At 49.4% G+C, this 18481-nt stretch overlaps 1 protein-coding gene across 18 annotated transcripts in view; it reads left to right on the top strand.

Moving 5' to 3' along the window:
• The window catches only part of LOC1281495 (tensin-1), a 155809-nt gene that overhangs the window by 122598 nt on the left and 14730 nt on the right, over positions 1 to 18481 (top strand). For 11 of the 18 annotated variants that reach the window (XM_061643734.1, XM_061643733.1, XM_061643740.1 and 8 more), the window contains 6 exons: positions 2726 to 2950; positions 3054 to 3604; positions 9410 to 9424; positions 11152 to 11691; positions 11845 to 11907; positions 15497 to 16640. In XM_061643734.1, the coding sequence (XP_061499718.1) occupies positions 2726 to 2950; positions 3054 to 3604; positions 9410 to 9424; positions 11152 to 11691; positions 11845 to 11907; positions 15497 to 16640 (2538 nt within the window). The remainder of the gene's footprint in view (positions 1 to 2725; positions 2951 to 3053; positions 3605 to 9409; positions 9425 to 11151; positions 11692 to 11844; positions 11908 to 15496; positions 16641 to 18481) is intronic. The other 7 variants (XM_061643735.1, XM_061643750.1, XM_061643746.1 and 4 more) reach the window with 3 other exon arrangements.

Genomic DNA, 18481 nt, shown 5'->3' with positions numbered 1-18481 from the left:
TGGCATGTTGTCTCGGCAAACATTCACCCGATCGTCGATGATGATGATGCACGCCCGCAGTCCCTCAGGGTTTCGTTGTACTATCTGTATTTATTTATTTTCTTATCATCTTCTAGTCTTTTTTAAAAAGCTTAACCTGGTGGCAAGAACCTCTGGCTTCTGAGGGAAAAAGCAATGCTTACTCAAGCCACCGGAATTTAAACTTAAAAGCGGCTTAAAGCGTTGTCGGATTACCGGGCGCTCATTCTTCGGATCTGTACCGGTCGCCTTGTGGGTTAAATAATCTATCAATTTAAATTTGAATGCCGTTGAGAATTGTGGGCTGAAAGGTCTTTGTCGAACTTCGGAACATATATCCAATATCTTTAGAGCTCATCAAAGCATACATAAATGTTGATTTAATTAAACTTCTTCGGTAGCTCGTCATAAGAGCTGCGTTTCGAGTGACCTATCTCTCCTCTTGAAAAGTCTTTTTAACTCTGTTCGTTTGTGGTGACAAACTTCTGACGACCCAGTGGCTTGTCATCGGCTTTTAAAAGTTCACCGCCAAGAACATTGTAGGACACACCAGCACACACCATTAGCATAAAATGGCTCAAAGTGTCATATTTGAATATTTACGGCCAATTCAAAAGCCGCGCACTGGAAAACCGTACCAACTCGCCGTAGTTGATGCGTGTTTTTTGTAGCGGTATGCATATGCACCCAAGGTGCATTATGCCGGCTTATTGGCTTACATCTGTTTTTGCCGTTTTTGTTCGCATTTTATTGTTCCCTGCCAGCAAAAAAAAGCCCCCTCCAAGCACGGTGGTGGACGACGCAAAAAGTCACAAACGCCGACATGTATGCCACCTCACGAACTGGCGCTTCATGCGTGTAGTACCCCACCGTCGTACTGGGGCCGTGCAAGATGTACCGATGACGGTATTTGCAGTACAGTAATCAAATCTCCGAATCGGGGAAAAACGTGTCCGTGTCCGAATATTAACATCGGACAACCACCAACCGTCGGACAACCCATCCCGCACGGCCGGTCAATCATCGACCATTCTCTTCGCTCTTGCTGTGGGGTATTGTGCTTTAACCTCGCCGTAGCTTCTGGTCATTCCACATCCCCTCCTTGAACCGATCGATGCGGCATCGATGGCTCGGTGGAGGAGCACGGGCGGGGGCAGCACAACGGCAATTTGTTGCTACCTTTTGTCGTCGTCTCTACACCGGCGGAAGACACACTTCACCGTAAGCGTATGCAACATGCAAACACAACAACACTGGCGCTAGCGGAAAGGGCGAAAGCTGCGACACAAAGAGAACGCATCGCAAACTTTCGCAAACCGTGGAGGAAAGGGGCGTCCGTGCGAGTGCCGTTTCGCGATCCTTTATAAATATTGCATGAACATAGATTTTTTAAGCAATCAGTTTTGTTGTTGTAACGATTTTTGCCGGTACCAATCAATTTTTCCGCCTGCTCGGCAAACAACACAACTATTGACCGGGGGGCCTTGCTGATGATAAGAAAGTGGGTACATCGGGCAAGAAAAGAAACACAAGCTGCTTTAGGGATTTTAGAGATTGTGACGAGATTACAGTTTGGTTTAGTAGTCTGTAGTTGCGGATATCTCACGGTTCCTTCAAGCGAAGGAAGCAAAAACAAGCGAACTCCGTGCTTTGTTGCAAACGTTTCGAAACGTTCGTTACGGTGTGCGCTGGGCGGATATGGGCGTTTGATTTTTTATAATCTTATTCAAACGATTTGGTGTGCCGCACGAGAAGAGGCGAGGAACCACACTGTTTTGAGCAGACGAGTAAACATCGCGGAATGTGAGAATGTTATGATTACTCGTTCGGCCAAGCAGACGGGCAAGTCATAATTTTGCAACGTTTTAATAATACATTTTTTGTCAGATTTGGCTGAAAAATGTCTTGGAGCCTGTAATTGCTAATGAAAGCGCCAAAACTTATTTTATAATATTTTTGACTGCCAACAGAAGACCGATACCATTTCTCTTTTCAATGCGCAAACCGTGATAAGAGCGTGCACACACCAAATGTGAACAGGAAATAGCACATTAAGCCCTCTCTGTACCCGGTCGCCACGGTAAATCTGTAATTTGGGCAACCATTCTCACCCGAAACGATTCGTGCGAATGCTTTAATTTGCACTTACTCCAAAAGTTCCAAGCACATTGGGCACTCCAATTGCCAGGGTGCATGCAGCAACGCAACAGGAAATCGTTTCTCAAGTTTGGTTTAACTTGTCAGCACCACTTTTTAAGCATTGGCTGAAGATAGCAAGAGGGGTCATTTCAGGGAAGTTAACAGTTATTAACCTCCTTTTTACACTCGTGATTCAGGTTTTCAAGACTTCGCTTCCCCCACACGAGCTGAAATCGATTTCTCGACGAAACGTTCACGCGACTTGCGTTGAATTATCAGTAAATAATAATTACCCTAATAACGATCTTGCCAACGATAGGCACTATTGTGTGCAGCATCAATGGGATGAAACGGATTGCAAATTGACGTGTCAAAATTTATAACACGACATGCGCGCGAGCAGCAGCTTTGTTGCACTTGTGCGTCGGCACACAAAAAAGCGGAAGGTCGCAGCATGAGTTGCAGTTTCAGCCCGCTTCCATTACGCCAATTAGAATGTTTACTCTCTTCTACATTTCATGTGCTGTTGTTGATTTATCGAATTCTGGGTTTTTTTGTTTCGTTACAGGGAAGATAAACATCGGCTCGGGACGGCGATCGCAGCGTACCTGCAGTATCAAAAAATCTGCGGCTCGAACATTCCGCAAGCTAGCGGCCACTCGAAGAATTCCCTTTCGCCCGGCGGTACCGACAATGGGCGGCGGACGCCCACCTGGCTCGATCTGGACATCTACTCGATGCAAAAGTTTCTGGAAACGGTCGCTGGTCCATTGCGCATTCCTTCCCACAGGAGGTAAGTGGCGGACCTCTGCTCAGCCATGGTTTGCAAATGTATCCAAATGCAAATGTAGCCAGTGTCCTTATAATGTATCTCTCTTACTATCTCCACCTTCCAGATACATTCAATACTTCTCCGGGCTGCTGTCGGGTGTGATCAAGTTGAATTCGTCCTCCTTCTTCCTGAAAGCGATACGGGTCGAATCGCCGCCATGTTTGCACTACCGTGCCATAACCGTCAACAGCGAGTGGCGCAGCTTCATCAAGATCTTCGAGGGCGTCCGGTGTCTGTTCACCTCCGACATCTACGTCATACCGATCACGACGCGGCACTTCATCTACGAGATCAAGCATCCGCTGCGGTTGCGCGGCGACATCCTGGTCCGCTGCTACCAGATCATACCAAATAACAACAAGGCGACGTACGAGAAGGAGCTGATCGCGTCCGTGCAATTTCACACATGTGCCATAACCGAAAAGGAAGTACAATTCACCAAGGGAGATGTAGACTTCGCGTGCGAAGACGAGCGCTTCTCCGCCGAGCACAGGATGACGTTCTGCTTCGACACCGTGCCGAACGAGCGGCCGATGATACTAGTGTTCCAGGATCCGCTCGTGCGCATAGAGCCGATCGCGGAGAACGGTGATCTGCTGGAAACGATCAATGAAGGTAAGAATCGTGAGCATTATCGATTTAGATTTTAATTTTATGCGCAACCACTTCAAAAAGGCTCAAGAACAGTCCACAGTCGATGTTGAGACGAAAGTCGACTTTCGACATGTAATGCGGATTGCATACTTTTGGGCGGATAACATTTACAGTGTGTAGCTTAACTATCACTAGGAGTACTGCTCTGTAGTGTAGTATTGCTCAAAATTGCAATTTATCAAAATGATATTTTTGCAAACTGAAACATTTATATTTTTAAAATTGCATTTGTTTATATATTTGATGTTATGTAATAACTTTGCAATGACATTAGTCATCCACAATCGTGGTCGAATTTTGATAATCTTTATCTGAATCGACATTCGTATGAAATCTCTTATTTTTTTGAAACATTCAGTAAGATGCATGCTTTAAAGAAATAAACTTATTTATTTCCTGCAGTCATTCGATGTTGTTTGTAGTGCTTTCGTTATTTTAGAGCTTTGTTCTATGCAGCTTTCTTTGATATATCAGGAATAGATCCTCTTTCAAGCCAACATAGTTTTCTTAGTATCGCGCACTGGTTTCATAATCACTTACTAGAAGATAAACAACCGATTTGTCCCTCTTCCCACGGATGTCCTGTCAACCAGTCCCACACATCAGTAGGAACTTGCTAGGGTTTTGGCTCTCGCGTACGAGTTATAAACAAAGACAACATTAATAGCTTCATCCGTCGTTGAGCAGCGATCAAAACACTTAAACGCTACCCCATTTATAAAATCCTCAGCCAAACCGTACCGTGGCTGTAACGTGATTCACCTGAGAGGTCAACATTTGGGTCGAAGGATGACATTGTTTCCGCCTTTTACACCTTTCCAATGCGCGAAACATGATACAATTACATCCATTATTCATGTTTTACCATGCAGTGAAATCTGATCTCAGCATAATTGTAGGCTGGGAAGTAGCGTTCACCCGGAGCCGTACACAGTACACCACCACGAGGGGCAAGCTCCACCGATATCTTTCTACAGAGTGCGTAATTAATTCACTCTAATTTATTTGACAAACGTTTGATTTATTGATGCTGTACGTAGAGGGGCTATTTTTGGACCAACACTACCACACTGCTTTACGTTTTACCGCGCATTAGACCCCCACGAAAGGGCGCTATTTCGGGTGTGTCTCCTCCTCTTCCTGTACCAAAACACTGATACCAACACTCTCGTACTCTCGGGGGCATGATGATTCATCGGCCGGCGTTACAAACTTAAACCATTCGCACGTCGGTGCTGCCGTTGAGCTGATAAACTTCTCAGCTCCGCCTTGGATTGACTGTCAGGCGAATGTTTAATCAACCTGCGAAAACAGCTGTTGGATGGCGTGTTCGCGATTCAATCTTCGCGCCTCGCCTTTCATTCACCGCAGAAAGTGGCGTTCTTCGGGACATTAATGGCCTAACGATACGCTTGTTTACAGATTATGATGCTTATTTGCAGGAATTCTTCTTCCTGTTCAGATTCGGGTGTGGTATAAATTTAGAATGTGTACCTTCGTTTTGACTCCCCCTCCTGCTGACGCCACATAATCATAGAGCGGCTAATTTCTAACCCAAAATATGTTGTGTCTATGCGAAAGATGAAAGATATCTTTTTTCTCGTTGGCACTTCATTGTTTGTCAAGAAGACATCCAATTCAACATTAACGCCACACGCGGCTCGTGTTGTGTAAGAACTTTAAATGGATAATAACACACCGTGTGGTCGGCAACACGGATCCTCTTCAAACAGTGTTACCAACAACGCAGACCCAACCCTTCCCAACGCAAATTTAATGTTGCCCCAGTAAACAGTGTGTGCATTCGATGATTACGATCGATTTATTGGAGCGCTAAACAAGCGCGAAAGGTTAACACTGCCAAGCAATGGTAGTGTGTGTGTGTGCATCGGAAAGGTTAATTTATTGATTGATTGTTTTATGATCGCATCGTGTAGGTGTGGCGGCGCAGTAGCGCATTGGGTGACGACCACGAATGATGTGGATGATGATGATGGTGAGGAAGATTATCGCGTGTTTCGGCCTTGGCGGTATTGATGAGCATAACCTTCACTGCGCCGTTATGGGCAGGTTTGTTCGTTGCCTTATGGTGGGTTACTTCCGATGTTGGCGTTTTATCTATGCCATCAGTTTGCTTAGCGAAATCGATAAAGTGTATCACATTTTTTCTTATTTTTCTGCTTTATGCTATCACTGCTCACTTTCGATAGGCCTTGTTGGTGTGTAAGTTTATCCTTCCTGTGTAAACAGATAGAAGCAAATTGCGTTTTTGTAAACGCAGACCTTGTCAAAGCACATTTTACAGCGACAAAAAGCGAAATATTCATAATTTCGCTCTCTAAGACCCGAACCAACCGGTATTTGATGTCTAATCCACCCGAAATGCGTAAGATTCAACAAATAAACAGCGCGGTCTCTCGTCCGTTGGTCGTGTATAGGTCGGGAAACATTAATGATACGCTCCAGTTACGCTCCCGGCCTCGCTTCATTGTAAAATTGGCTTGGCTCCCGGCAGCAAAGGCAACCAGAACGCCGGATTGCTTCATTTTGATCAGCCCGTGAGCACACGGCACACCACAGTACTATGGAGAAAATGTTAGGCATCATAGATTTTGAGAGTTGTGCAATTATAAACGTTGCCAGCCATCCAGAAAAGCGGCCCGTCTTAAGACTGGCGACGGAACGATGTTTTGGTGGTGGCGCTAGGATGTTTAACAAACATTTCAAGCACAACTAGTGGTCACGGCAAAGTGTGATTATTATTTTGCGGTATTCGTAACTTAAACAGGTGTTTGTTATTGAAGCTTTAAGGCAATAAACATCTTTAAGTGCGTAACGAGAAATCATGTCAAACGCGTCCTTGAAAATAGTACTGAACAAACCTCTTCACCTTAAGAAATTACCCTAGGTATCACTAGACAAACCTTTAGGCAGACGTTTACACATGGTTAATCTAATCTAATCTTCTCGGCAATACCCTGATACCGCAGAATCACATCCAGTGTCATGTTTCGTTGCTTCTTTTCTCGAAATATGAATCTGAAGTTTTCTGTTTTGCAACTCCACTCTTCCCCCAACTTGTGTCTCTAGAAACAATTCCGCTCGATGGTCGCAGCCACTGACGCGCGTGGGGGGAACTGTTTCGCCGTGCCGGGGAAACTCGCCGTGCGTTGAGACTCTCCCCTTTTCACCGCGCGCGATGCGTTCGGTACGCAATCCAGAGAATGGGGTTTCGTGCGCATGTGGATATCTTCCCGGGCGTCGTCGTTAGCGTGCGCGCAGCCAACTGCTAGCCGCTTGTCTCGCCAAATGACGGGCTTCGGTGCGTTGCAGTGCGTTCCTCTTTCGGGAGTTGCTCCCTGGTCGCGTTCTGGTGTGGTTCGGCGTGCGTGTGTCAACGAAACTGTGTCACCGGTGTCCCGTCCCTGTCTGTCTCTCGCTCTCTTCTTCTCAGTTCTCGCACACTATGAGGAAAATGGCCTAACGTCCCGAGATAGTGAATGTTTGTGTCCTAGCCCCCTTGGGCGGACTTGGTGCAAAGAAAAATCGCGATGATAATGCGAGACAACCAGTCTGCAAAGTCACATTGTGCTCGGGGTCCAACAAATGTGTCATCACTGGGTTGCGAACGGGTTTTTTTTTTTGCAGCAATGTCTGATTGAGTGCAAATGTGTGTTCGTTGCTGCTTTCGATAAGCAGAGTAAAATCGATTGCAGTTACTACTCTGGTGGAAGAAAAGTGTGTCGGAAAGGGCTGACGGTTTGTCTGCCGGAGACAAAATGCTACGGTGTAAGTGTCCTATGCGGTGGTGGTGCTCTGTTATCAAAAACCGTTTTAAGTGAAGATAAATATCGTATTTAGTACATATGTTTAGTCATGTTTTTAGAACCAGCGTAAAGGAGAACCACAGTCGCTGACTGTGAGACCCCACCGGGTCAGTGGATGAACTTTGAGTAGCAATCCCGCCCTAGACAACAGCACGCTGCGAGCATATGTATGCTCTACCCAAGTGTCTATTTTCAGTAGGCCGGAATGGGGAACACATGAATTTATGTTGCGACAAACACGCACCGTTGTCGTAGTGTGACGTCAAACCACTTGTAGATTCGGCCTGTATTTAGACAGCGTGTTTTATCACATTCAACCGGTAGCCTCATTCCCCCCAAAAAAAACATCAAGAGTTATGATAAGAAGGGAGTAAAATGTTGCCCAACTATCCGGTCGGAAAAGAAACCTCCATTTTGGCGGTAATATTAGCCATTGCGTGATGATGATTTCATTAAGTAACCAAAACCACAAACCATCTGTGGAACATTTGGCCGGTTAATGGTTCGACGCACGATCAATATTCTATAAATAAAGTCATGAACAAAGGTTGTGCTATTGCGCGAGTTGTGATTTGTTATTGTTGCCAATGCGCAACCGGTTTAATAATTAGAGCCGGACATTCCAAACTTTCTTCTGTCGCCCCCCTCTTGTTGCCACAGAATCGATTGTAGTACACGGCTTTTTACTCTTCGATCATTAGAAAAGAGAGATAGAACATTCATGAAAACACCCTGAACTCCAATATCCTGAAGCCTTGAAGTCTCGGTGTTTGGCTCATATAAAGCAACTTTCTGAAGCAATTCTGAACGTGGAAAGTTTGACCGAGCGGGCATATGCGGGATTGTTTACTTCACGCTTTGAAACCGCACCGACTCGGTTCGATCTGTTGCCAACGGTCGCGACGACGACGACGACCTACCCACCGTAGGAAGTGTATTGCATTCTATTTCGGTAACATAACCGTTCACCGACCACTGCACGGCAGCACCACCCAGTGCCAGTTCTGTCGCTGGAAGTGTGAATGCAAACGGAGAAAACGAGGTGGGAAGTGCAACCTGGGCGGTAAGGCAACATGGGCGAAAGTCCAGTCACACCTACGCCCCAAACAACTCTTGCAACTGCGAACCACGCGCAGCACCCTCTCACGGGAGCTGTTTGGCTGGGGCAGGGATAGTAAGTCGTCGCGAGATATTTTGCACAAGATATACACACCCGGGTGTCAAGTATGTCGCGCGTGTGTGTGCGTCCACTACTCTGGCACGAATCCGTGCACTGATTGGGGGAAACCGATTCCGAAACGGAAAGGTCGCACACCAGACGGCACCACCAGCGCTTTCCAGGTGACAATTTCTGCAGACATGCAACGCTTTTTGTCTCACCCCCTTTTAGTCGTATATCCACGAGAGAAGTTTAAAGGCTCTGGGTGCTTCGTCCACTGACCAATCTGCAACCGAGCATCGAGGGACAAGTTTGGCAGCTTTTAGGCTCGTTAGGCGGCAGGGATAGCATTATGCAGAGCGTACGCTAAAGGTCTGGGAGTTGAATTTCAGAGTTTAACCAATTCAGTGCGTTGCCGTTGTGCGGTGCGGAATCATTCCACTGTGCGTCCCTGACGAGGGATGAAGTTGCGTTTTCGATTTAAATATTTGGTAAACTCACAAATGGGCGTTTTAAATTACCGGTGCCAAAAATTGTACCAACACTTTCGGGAGGAGGGCTATAAAGCGCAACCCCTCTAGCAGGAACCATTTCCACAAGAACGCACAAAATTTCGATCAACATTTTCTAAATTAAATTTCCTCCGCTTCATCTTCCTTTCCGTTGTCGGGTGTGTACTTACTTTCGCGTCCGTGTCCACCGTGGATGGCTGTCGTCGTCGTTGGTGGGCTCGACGTGTTCGTGTGTTTGCTTCGAAACTTCATCACCATGTCGTCATAGGTTGGTCCAAAAAAGGTAAACTGATTAATATATTGCTCGCTTGGGTGCTTAATTACACCGTGTGTTCGCACTGAGGGGCACTTGACTCGCTGGCAATTCACAGGGCACCAGAGACGTCCAGGGACGGACGCGAGGAGATCTGATCGGTTGAGGGCATTCTTCTTTGCTTGCAAAGCTCCGGGTATCAGTTTGCTTCGCATTTTGATTATTTGCAGTGTGTTTCCTTCGCTCTATTCACATAATTTCACATTTTGATCTTGCGTTCATGCACTTCCTCCCAAAAAAAAAACGGGGCTATTCAAAGCCACACCCATCAAGAAAATGCACCAAATGACAGCTATAAATCATCCACATCATCCATAGCGTTAAGGCTCTAATTATGAAGATGCGTTCGCAATCAATCAATAATTTGACAGGTCCATTCCAAACATTTTCGATCCTGCCAAGCAAGACGCAAGAGTTGTATAGCGTTCGTGTAAAATTGATGCTTTCAACAAATTTGTCTCTCTGTATAGAAAAGGCCTCCCAAGACGCGCTCCCTAGTGGAAATGACACCAAGTGCCACTTTCGTACAATCGCATCTTAACGCTTTCTTAAGGAATTAATACTTCTTCAGACCATCTTGCAAACAGAGCTCTTTTCTGTTCACTCTCACACCTATGGTGTGGCGAGCCGTTGTTAGCAAGCGTTCCGTCGCATTACATCAAAAGAAGTCGCGGGTGGTGGTCGTGGTGGTGTGCGAGCGCGTTTGCATTTGAAGAAGAACGTTTAGTGGAAGGCTTGTCCACGAGCGTCCGAGATGATGTTCGGCACCGCGAACGCGACGACGGTACCTTTTATTCCTTTTTTGTAACCGATAATCGACTTAATCATTCTCAATTATGTCTACTTTCGTCCGAATAGCGGTTGATGTTGATCTGACACAGTTGATTTCTGCGTCTTTGTTTTGGTGTGTGTCTTCTTGTCGTCATCGTGCTCCGAAGAAACAACGATCGAAAGAAAAGCAAACCAGTTTGCCTGCGGGGTGGAAATTTTGGAAGAATCTGTGTTTAGACAGACGTGCCGAAACTGTAGCATGACGTTGTCGTCGTCTTTTCCAGGGTCGCCTGTTCGAAATCCGATCCCATCTTGATCCCGAGTTACCAATTTAAACACACAATACACAACCCTGGCGCCGATCATAATCCACAGAGTGCGTGCTGTCCAAATCTCGGCGTTTCTCCCTTTTTTGCAATCCTTAGCCCGTGCAGCGCTTTTGACCGTCCGTTTCAGTACTATCCCACACTTTGACTTTCGTGTTGCTTTTCTCGGTCCCCTCTACTCGCATCGCGAACCGCAACGCACTTCGCTTCTGCTCTGTGGCACCGGCGGCACTCGCGCACACCGCGGAAGGTAATCAAGATCTCCAAGTAGACCAAATTTGGAAGCGGGACCGATTTCGAATCCGTTGGAGGAAAAAACACGCACCAGAAGGTCGTCGAGTGTAACAATAATGATGTGTAGTGTGTTTTGATCCATCGCGAGCGTCGCGCGGGTCAGTGTTCGTTGGCGGGTTCGTCCAGCAGGTCCTCCCGGGCGTGTAATCTTGCACCATTCGTACAGCTTTCCATTAACATAGTTAGCAGTGTGTCTGTGTGTGTGTGCGTGTTCATTCTGTGCAATTGTATATACGTGTGTGTGTGTGCTTTATTCCAACCTGCGAGTGAACAACCATTTTCGCCTTCGTTTTCTATACTCTCCAGATGAGTCCGGCCATACGCAGGGTCCGCTGGATGGATCGCTGTACGCGACGATACTGAAGAGCCCCAAGTCGCCGACGGCAACGACGCACCTCATCTCGCCGCCGGCCGAGTTCAGCAACGGCAGCAGCAAGTCGTTGCTGCTGCTGAACGGCAACGGTCCACCGCCCCCGGTGCCGGAGCGTTCCAAGACGCCGAACTCGATCTATCTCAGCCAGAACGGGACGCCCCGCAGTACGCCGGTACCGTTTGCGCTGGCACCGCCACCCGCCGCCAGCCCAGCGTTCGGGGACAGGAGTGTTAGGGCCGTGTCGAGTGCGAGCAATAGTGTCAGCGTGAACAGCAGCTACAGCTCGTACCAGAGCGCCAGCCCGGGTGTCGCCAGCGTACCCGATGGTGGCAGTCCCGGAGCGACACTAGCGACGCCCGGCGGTACGAAAGCGAGACCACCGTCCGCTCAGCAGGTCGATGGCCGCGAGTCGGTGCGCAGTCCGCTGACGGTGTCCATGGACTCGGGCATCTCGAGCAGTGGCCCAGTTAATCGTAAGTTGTTTGCGCTGACGAAAAGCCTCCTCGCGTGGACAAGCGAATGGGTGGTTTTGTGTGCCTTCCTCTCTAATCACTGGCGCACGCCGTGTTCTTGTCTCTTTCCATCTCTTTTCTGCATCGTTTTTGGGACATTCGGACCGCTCTCAGGTCGCGTACAGGGATCCAGCGTTTCGCCGTCAAGTTTTCCGAGCCCCCAAGCTAGTCCGCAAGGTAGGTAGAGAGAGAGAGGACGTACATTCCGCTGCTGCTGCGTTGCATTTTCTCCACACATGCGATACACACACACAAGGGGGAAGATTCCAGCATCTGCTCCGGATGATTGGGAAGGTCTTCCAAGCGGTTTGTTTGCAGTACGACACGCGAGCGAGAGAGATTCTAGTGGGAGCGCACGTTGGGGCAAGTTCGCGCGCGCGACCAGAAAGCTGGTCGTCGCCATAAAAGGACGCCTGAATGTGGTTAGGGCTCAAAACCCTTCTCAAATCAAGCTTCCATTTTCCGACACTGAAAGGAGAGTGTTCCCTCGGCAACGGCTCAGGTGGATGTCAGCAGGGAACATGGGGTACACAGTAGATGGTGGAGGAGTTCGGCCAGACGGTGAAAGACTTTCAGGCACCGAGGCCGTCTCTATCAGCTCCCGGTACATTGGTTACGCGGCAGAGCAGCAGGATGTTGGCATATGTATCTTCTGCACTGGTGTCTCCGGCGTCGCCGTTTATGGGAGCTTGTCTGGCCGGGACTGAGCCTTCCGAGGAGGAGCTACCGAGGAGGGGGCCCGTGTACTCGGCTCCAAAGTACACACGTATTCTCACCAGGGGCATACAGCAAGCCCACCTTTCCTCAAAGCCATGCCGATGATCTCGTACGTCCATTTATGTAACTACACCTTTCATGATCGTGTGGTCCACCCTTCCACCCTTCGAACGGTTCCGGCCCACACAGCCACCTGGTAAACGATCGATAAGAGAAATCAATCTCAGTAAAGCCCATCGCGACCGTGCACCGCAACGGTCGCTTACAGAGAACCGCATCGGGAGAAAGAAGTCAGCGCCTTTTACAGCTTAACTGTGCCGATACAGTTTCGACACAAGCCGCCGTGCGTCCTTATTTCCATCCCCTGGCCCGTGGCCCTGAGACACCTTCCGTTTCGTGCTCGGGAAAAAGATGTCACCTATTTCCGCGTTGATTTTCATCGATTCTTGGAAATGTGGCGTGGTGATGGTGGTGGCCGCGGCGGCTACTACACGCCAAGCCGGGGCAGATTTTCGCCAATGGAATGGAATGCACCGGGCGCGCATGGTGTTTGGTGGTACCGGTTGGCGGGCTTTCATTTTTTGCTCTCCAATCTTGGTGCACCACGCGCCTCCTCCACGTGCTCCCGTTCTCACCTATGCATACGCTTTTGGGACGGAACTTCGCCCGGAGTGCCCCGCAATGCATGGTTCGAGTCCGGGTGTCGATCATTGCCACCCGATAAACACCTTTTGTGAAGCATTGTCCTCGGTCGTCGGTCGTGTCGTTTGGGAAGGGAATGGGAACGGGCTAAAGGCGTGATTGAGTGATATTTGTTGCTGCAGTCTCGTATGTGCATGCCTGCACCGTCAATCTATGGGACCGAGGCGTGGAAGAAAGTGAAATTGATAGGAAAAATGGTTCGTCGCTTAGCTTTTTTTCCAAGCGCGTTTGGGGGAGCGGTGTTGGGTTGTCATTTTTTGTGAAGTAAATCGTAACTTTAGCCACGTCTGAACACGGGTCCAGATGGTTCACAGTTCATGAATTATTAAAGTTTTGTGGGCAAGGCCCTTTTTCCATGCCTGCTTATTATCATTTTGCAAGCTCAGGCACCAAAAGTGTTTAATGGGGATCGCATAGATGCATTGAATGTATCCCTTTCTTGTTAGCCTTTTCTCTGTATTACATTAAACCGATGGCCGTATCACAAAAAATGACACCAAAAAGAGTAATGGATGTCAGTTTAGGCCTTAATTCATCACACCACAATGTTCCGATTTTTTAAGCCGCTCTATTTGGGACATTTTTTCTTAAAACGTATCAATTCCCAAGCAGTTGTGTATCGTTAACGGCAACAGTTTGAACAAACAAACACAATATATGAACTCCACACTGCATTTCATCCATCAAAAGTCAACACTTTTCATCGTCTGTCACCCGCCCGTCATCCCACCGCAAGGGTTGCCTAACGCAATGTCCATAACGAGACCGTCAGCGACAGCGGCCCAACACCAAAAAGCATAAATTAATTCATCCTGCAGCGGGGCGCACCGATGGAATGAAGTTTTGACGAGCGAATCCACGTACGCGCGCGCTCGCGTACACACACACACACACACTAGAGCTTGTTTAGGGCCTTTTTCTCGCGCATAGTTTCTCACCTTTTTTTTCGTACCGACGTACCGCGGCAAAGATCCGGGTGCACTTTTGGTGTTGGAGATACAATTTTTCCATTTTTCTCGCCCAGTACAGAGGTGGTCAGTGACAGTGTGCGACGGTGTAGTCGCATCGATTATGTGAACATCTCTCTAGCTGCTGTCCCGGCCCGTCCCGCTCTCTCTCGCTCCGTTTTTGATCGTTCACACACATATTTGGAATAATTTCACGATTTTTAATTACATGTATCTTGTACCACTGCCGAGACAGGTGATCCAGTGGCGGCTGGGCTGGGGCAGTGTGTGAAAAGCCGCAATGTTGTGTGTGTGTGTGTCGCTGCCGAGTTTCGAAAGCCGGCTCAGTAAGCGGTGGGTGTCCCCAGCACCGCGCTAAGGTGTAAATGGCAATCCCGTCGTGGTCTTTTCCATCTTATCCATTTTGGAGCGAGACTCGCCTCGAATGCGCTCGCTTCTCCCCCCCGGGTCGGTACATACCACGGCCCCCGGGTTGCACGGTTGACACACGTTTTTGGATGGTTTTCCGTCCCTGATTGCGCTCGCGGCGCAAACGGCCAATATAGTCAACGGATTCTTTTTGGTGATCGAGCTGCCCCTCCTTGGGAGGAGCCGCTCCTAAGCCTAAGTGTGTACGGGAGTTCGAAAATCTTTCACACCCGGCGAGATACACACGACTGCGGTGACTTGCGTCCAGCAAAAAGGGCATATTCGTACGGGACCTGATCGCGACGCCAAGCACCCGATTTCATAAGTGAGGTGTTACTCCGCATTGCTGGAAAAGTGGGATTTTGGCGAGGACTAAAAATGTCTCATTTTGTCTCAACCCACACGTTACACGCCGGATTATTGTCGCAAAAACGCAGGCAACAAAGGAGGGGAGGAAATCAACCAAGCTTCCAATTAACCTGTCAACTTCAATTTGAATTCTTGTTGAGGTGCAAAAATTGGACGCAGGTACATTGAGCTTCAGATAGATTTCAAAGTTTTGGTAATGGAGTTAGATGGCTTTGAGAGCATCTCAAGCTTTTGGGCGGTCCCGTGGTACATTCGTCAACTCGGACGACTCAATGACATGCCCGTCATGGGTTCAAGCCTAGAATGGACCCGTCCCCTCGTAGCAAGGATGGACTATCTGGCTGCGTGGTAATGAATTAAATCTCGAAAGCCTATATAGATCGACATGTCCCCGCGTAGGACGTTATGCCAAATAGAAGAAGAAGAAGTCTTTGAGAGCAAATTTGAAGAGATACCTAAGCGCCCAATATCTTGCACAATACTCTTACATTAGTTTCAAGACTTTGAAGTTCCAATCCCTCAGATCTACATTCCTTTCCGTGCGAAGCTGTAGGCTTACCTCCCCACTTATGCTGTTTATTTTCGTTGCGTCTATTTTCCAGATGATCGCCACCGGGAGCTGGACGACCTGCTGTCCGATATGATGCTCACCGTGCAAGGCATCCCGGACGTTGGCCAAAAAGCAGACCAAACAGACCATCATCAATCGCAGCAGCCGCAGCAGCAACAGCAGCATCAACATCATCATCACCACCATCATCATCATCATCAGAATCCCAACGATCACTTCGTCAACACGAACACCGACACGATCAAGCGCTCGCATTCGGCCCAGCTGCCGCAGCGCGAGGACGCCCGCTCGCGCACCCCACTCACAGCCGTGAGTGACTACTCGCCCGCCACGGCGGCTGCGGCGGCTGCGGCGGCGGCGGCCGCAAAGGAGCGCGAGCTGCTCATGTACGAAACGTCCAGCACGACGACCACGCTCACGCCACCGCCGAGCGAGAGTGGCCGCGAGACGCCACTGCTGAGTGGCCCGTCGTACGCAGCAGCAGCAGCGGGCACGATTCGCGAACGCGAGCTGCAAAATATAAATAACAATAATCTGACGCCAGCCGAGCGCGAGCTGATCATGAGCGTGCAGCGCCACCAGCATCAGTCGCTTGCGTATCCTCGACCAGCGCGGTCGACCACGGGAGCATCGGAACGGTTCACCTCGGACGACGACGACGATCTGCTGGTGCACGGCGGCACCGGCTCTGTTGCCCAGATCCCGTACCACGCGCGGGAAGACTCGCGCCCGTTCACGTACGGCAACATACCGGCGACCGGGACGCCGCAGCAGCCGCCGGCCGCCACCATGCTCAAGATGCAGTCGGGCCTGTCCAGCCCGTCGATGGTGCGGAAGGCGCTCGGGACACCTACCGCGTCCCGCAAGACCGCCGGCACCCTGCCCCGCAATGACTTCGAGGAGATGCTGCGCGAACGGCGCGAAAAAGTGCTCAGTGAAAAGTACACCATCGGCGATCAGTCGCCCGGTGGTGGCATGATGGTCAGTGACACCATCAACAACAACAGCAGCGGAGATGGCCGATGGACCTACCAGCAGCATCACACGGTGAAAACGGTCACAACGCAGGGCGGCGGCGGCGGCGCTGGGACTCCGAACGGCTACCCGGCCCACGAACCGCTGAAGCGCTCCAACACGATGGACGGCAGCTTCGGACGCCAGTTCTCCAACGAAGGGTAAGTGCAACAGGAAATCGTGCTCTCGTAGTGATAACCCACCAAACCAAGGGTGTGTGTGTTTTTTTGTGACCAGAACATTGAAACCCCCGGTAAATCCGGGAGGCAAAAGGATACTAAAATTAAATTTGTGTGAAATTGAAAAAGCCCGACCTTCGTGCCGTCTACAGCGGTAGATGCCGACAGAGTGTGTGTGTGTGTGAGAGAGGGGGTTGGGGGTGGATCTTTCAAGGTGATATACACAACGTGCAGTGCGAAAAGAAACAAAACAGACAAATAGATCGGTCTCATTGCATTTGAGAGGGGTTGTGTGGCCCACCGGTGTGGTGGTATGTGGCCATGTGGTATATAAACAGTGGACACAGTAGGACACAGTGTGAGCTGATTAGCGTGACGGCAAAGAGGTGAAGAGTTCATTAATTTATGCGAATCGTAACAACAACCGCCAAGCAAAAGCACCTTCAACTGTGTCTGTGAGCCGTGGCACGCTACTAGAACCTTAGACTATGAAGGTAGAGTGAACCACACACGCCGAGAGCTCCACGTCCTCCCAATGGGATGGTTTACATCTCTTCACGTGGTGCATGAGTAATGGACGGATGCTTTGGAACGCAGGTGTGCGTGTGTCTGTTGGTCTAAAAGTCGGAGCGGAAATACCATTGCCATGCCGTGCACCTTGGCCATCTGAACTCTCCACAAGCATGTAGACACTGGACAGCACAGCGGGCTGGGAAGAACACATCCATCCACCAGTGTGTGGCGTCTCTTGCGTTCCAAAAATACCGACGCACCGGTTCCATCGGGCGCGGATCATTGCCACGACCTGCGGGATCTTGGTTTGGCGCGAGGATCACTGCCACGACACGGGGACGTCCTCCGCACCCTAGCGGCTGTAATTGACAGAAGTTTCACTTTCCATCTTGACCCTGCTCCTCTCCGGAAGGATACAGCACCCCAGAGCAAAGCGAATAGTCTTTTTTCCAAACTCGCAATGTTGCCAAACAGCGAATCGTGCGCCGCCAACAAAACCATCAGCATGGCGCGCGCGCGCCCCAGACTAAATTGCGTCAAACCATCTTCCAACCATGATAAGCATATGGCAGGGGAGGGATGGGCAGGACCTCAACAGATGGGGTGAACTATTTACGATCCCATCCTCCCCACAGCGCCACTCGATGCCCTTCTTCTTTCTTGGGGCGGAATCGCTCGCTACGGGGCGGAATTTATAAATAGAGAAGAACCCTGAGTGCGCTAGTTTTTGAAATTTTCTGCTTACGTTAAATTCAAGGTTAGTCAAATGGCCCCCTCCCTCAGGCTCGTGGATCTCCCCTCGCGATTCCCTTCATCGCACCGGAAGCTCCCTGCACGGTTGCTGGCAGCCGAGGACTGACCGAAACGGAGTTTCGTTTTGGATGGATGATGAAGAATAAACATTTGTGGTGCGGCGGCGGCGGCGGCGGCTACTTCGGTGCCTTTTTTGCACTGCCCGAGTGTGGCCGCCATACGGCTCCGTGTGGGCGGTACGTTTAAGGGCAAGTAGAGTAGCACGCGCCTCGGTGAGACATGCGCACGGGTAAACGTGCAAGTGGGCTGGGACTGTGCGAAGAACTGTGCGATCCGCGCGCACAAGCGTGGTCGTGTTTTTTTGGCCACATATCAAAACAAGTGTGGCGGTGGTGGGTGGCACCCGAAGGGCGAATCGAATCGGGGAGAGGGCGTACCTAAAAAAGCGGAAGGTTGGACGTTTGTTGATAGATTTAAATCGCTTGATAGGAATAGAAAATGAGAAAACTTCAAAGCTAAAAAAGGTGAAACATCCGTTGAGAAGCACTGCAATTGGT

Source organism: Anopheles gambiae, chromosome 2, assembly GCF_943734735.2.
Source record: "Anopheles gambiae chromosome 2, idAnoGambNW_F1_1, whole genome shotgun sequence".
NCBI lineage: Eukaryota > Metazoa > Arthropoda > Insecta > Diptera > Culicidae > Anopheles > Anopheles gambiae.
This window is presented reverse-complemented; position numbering and strand designations above follow the sequence as displayed.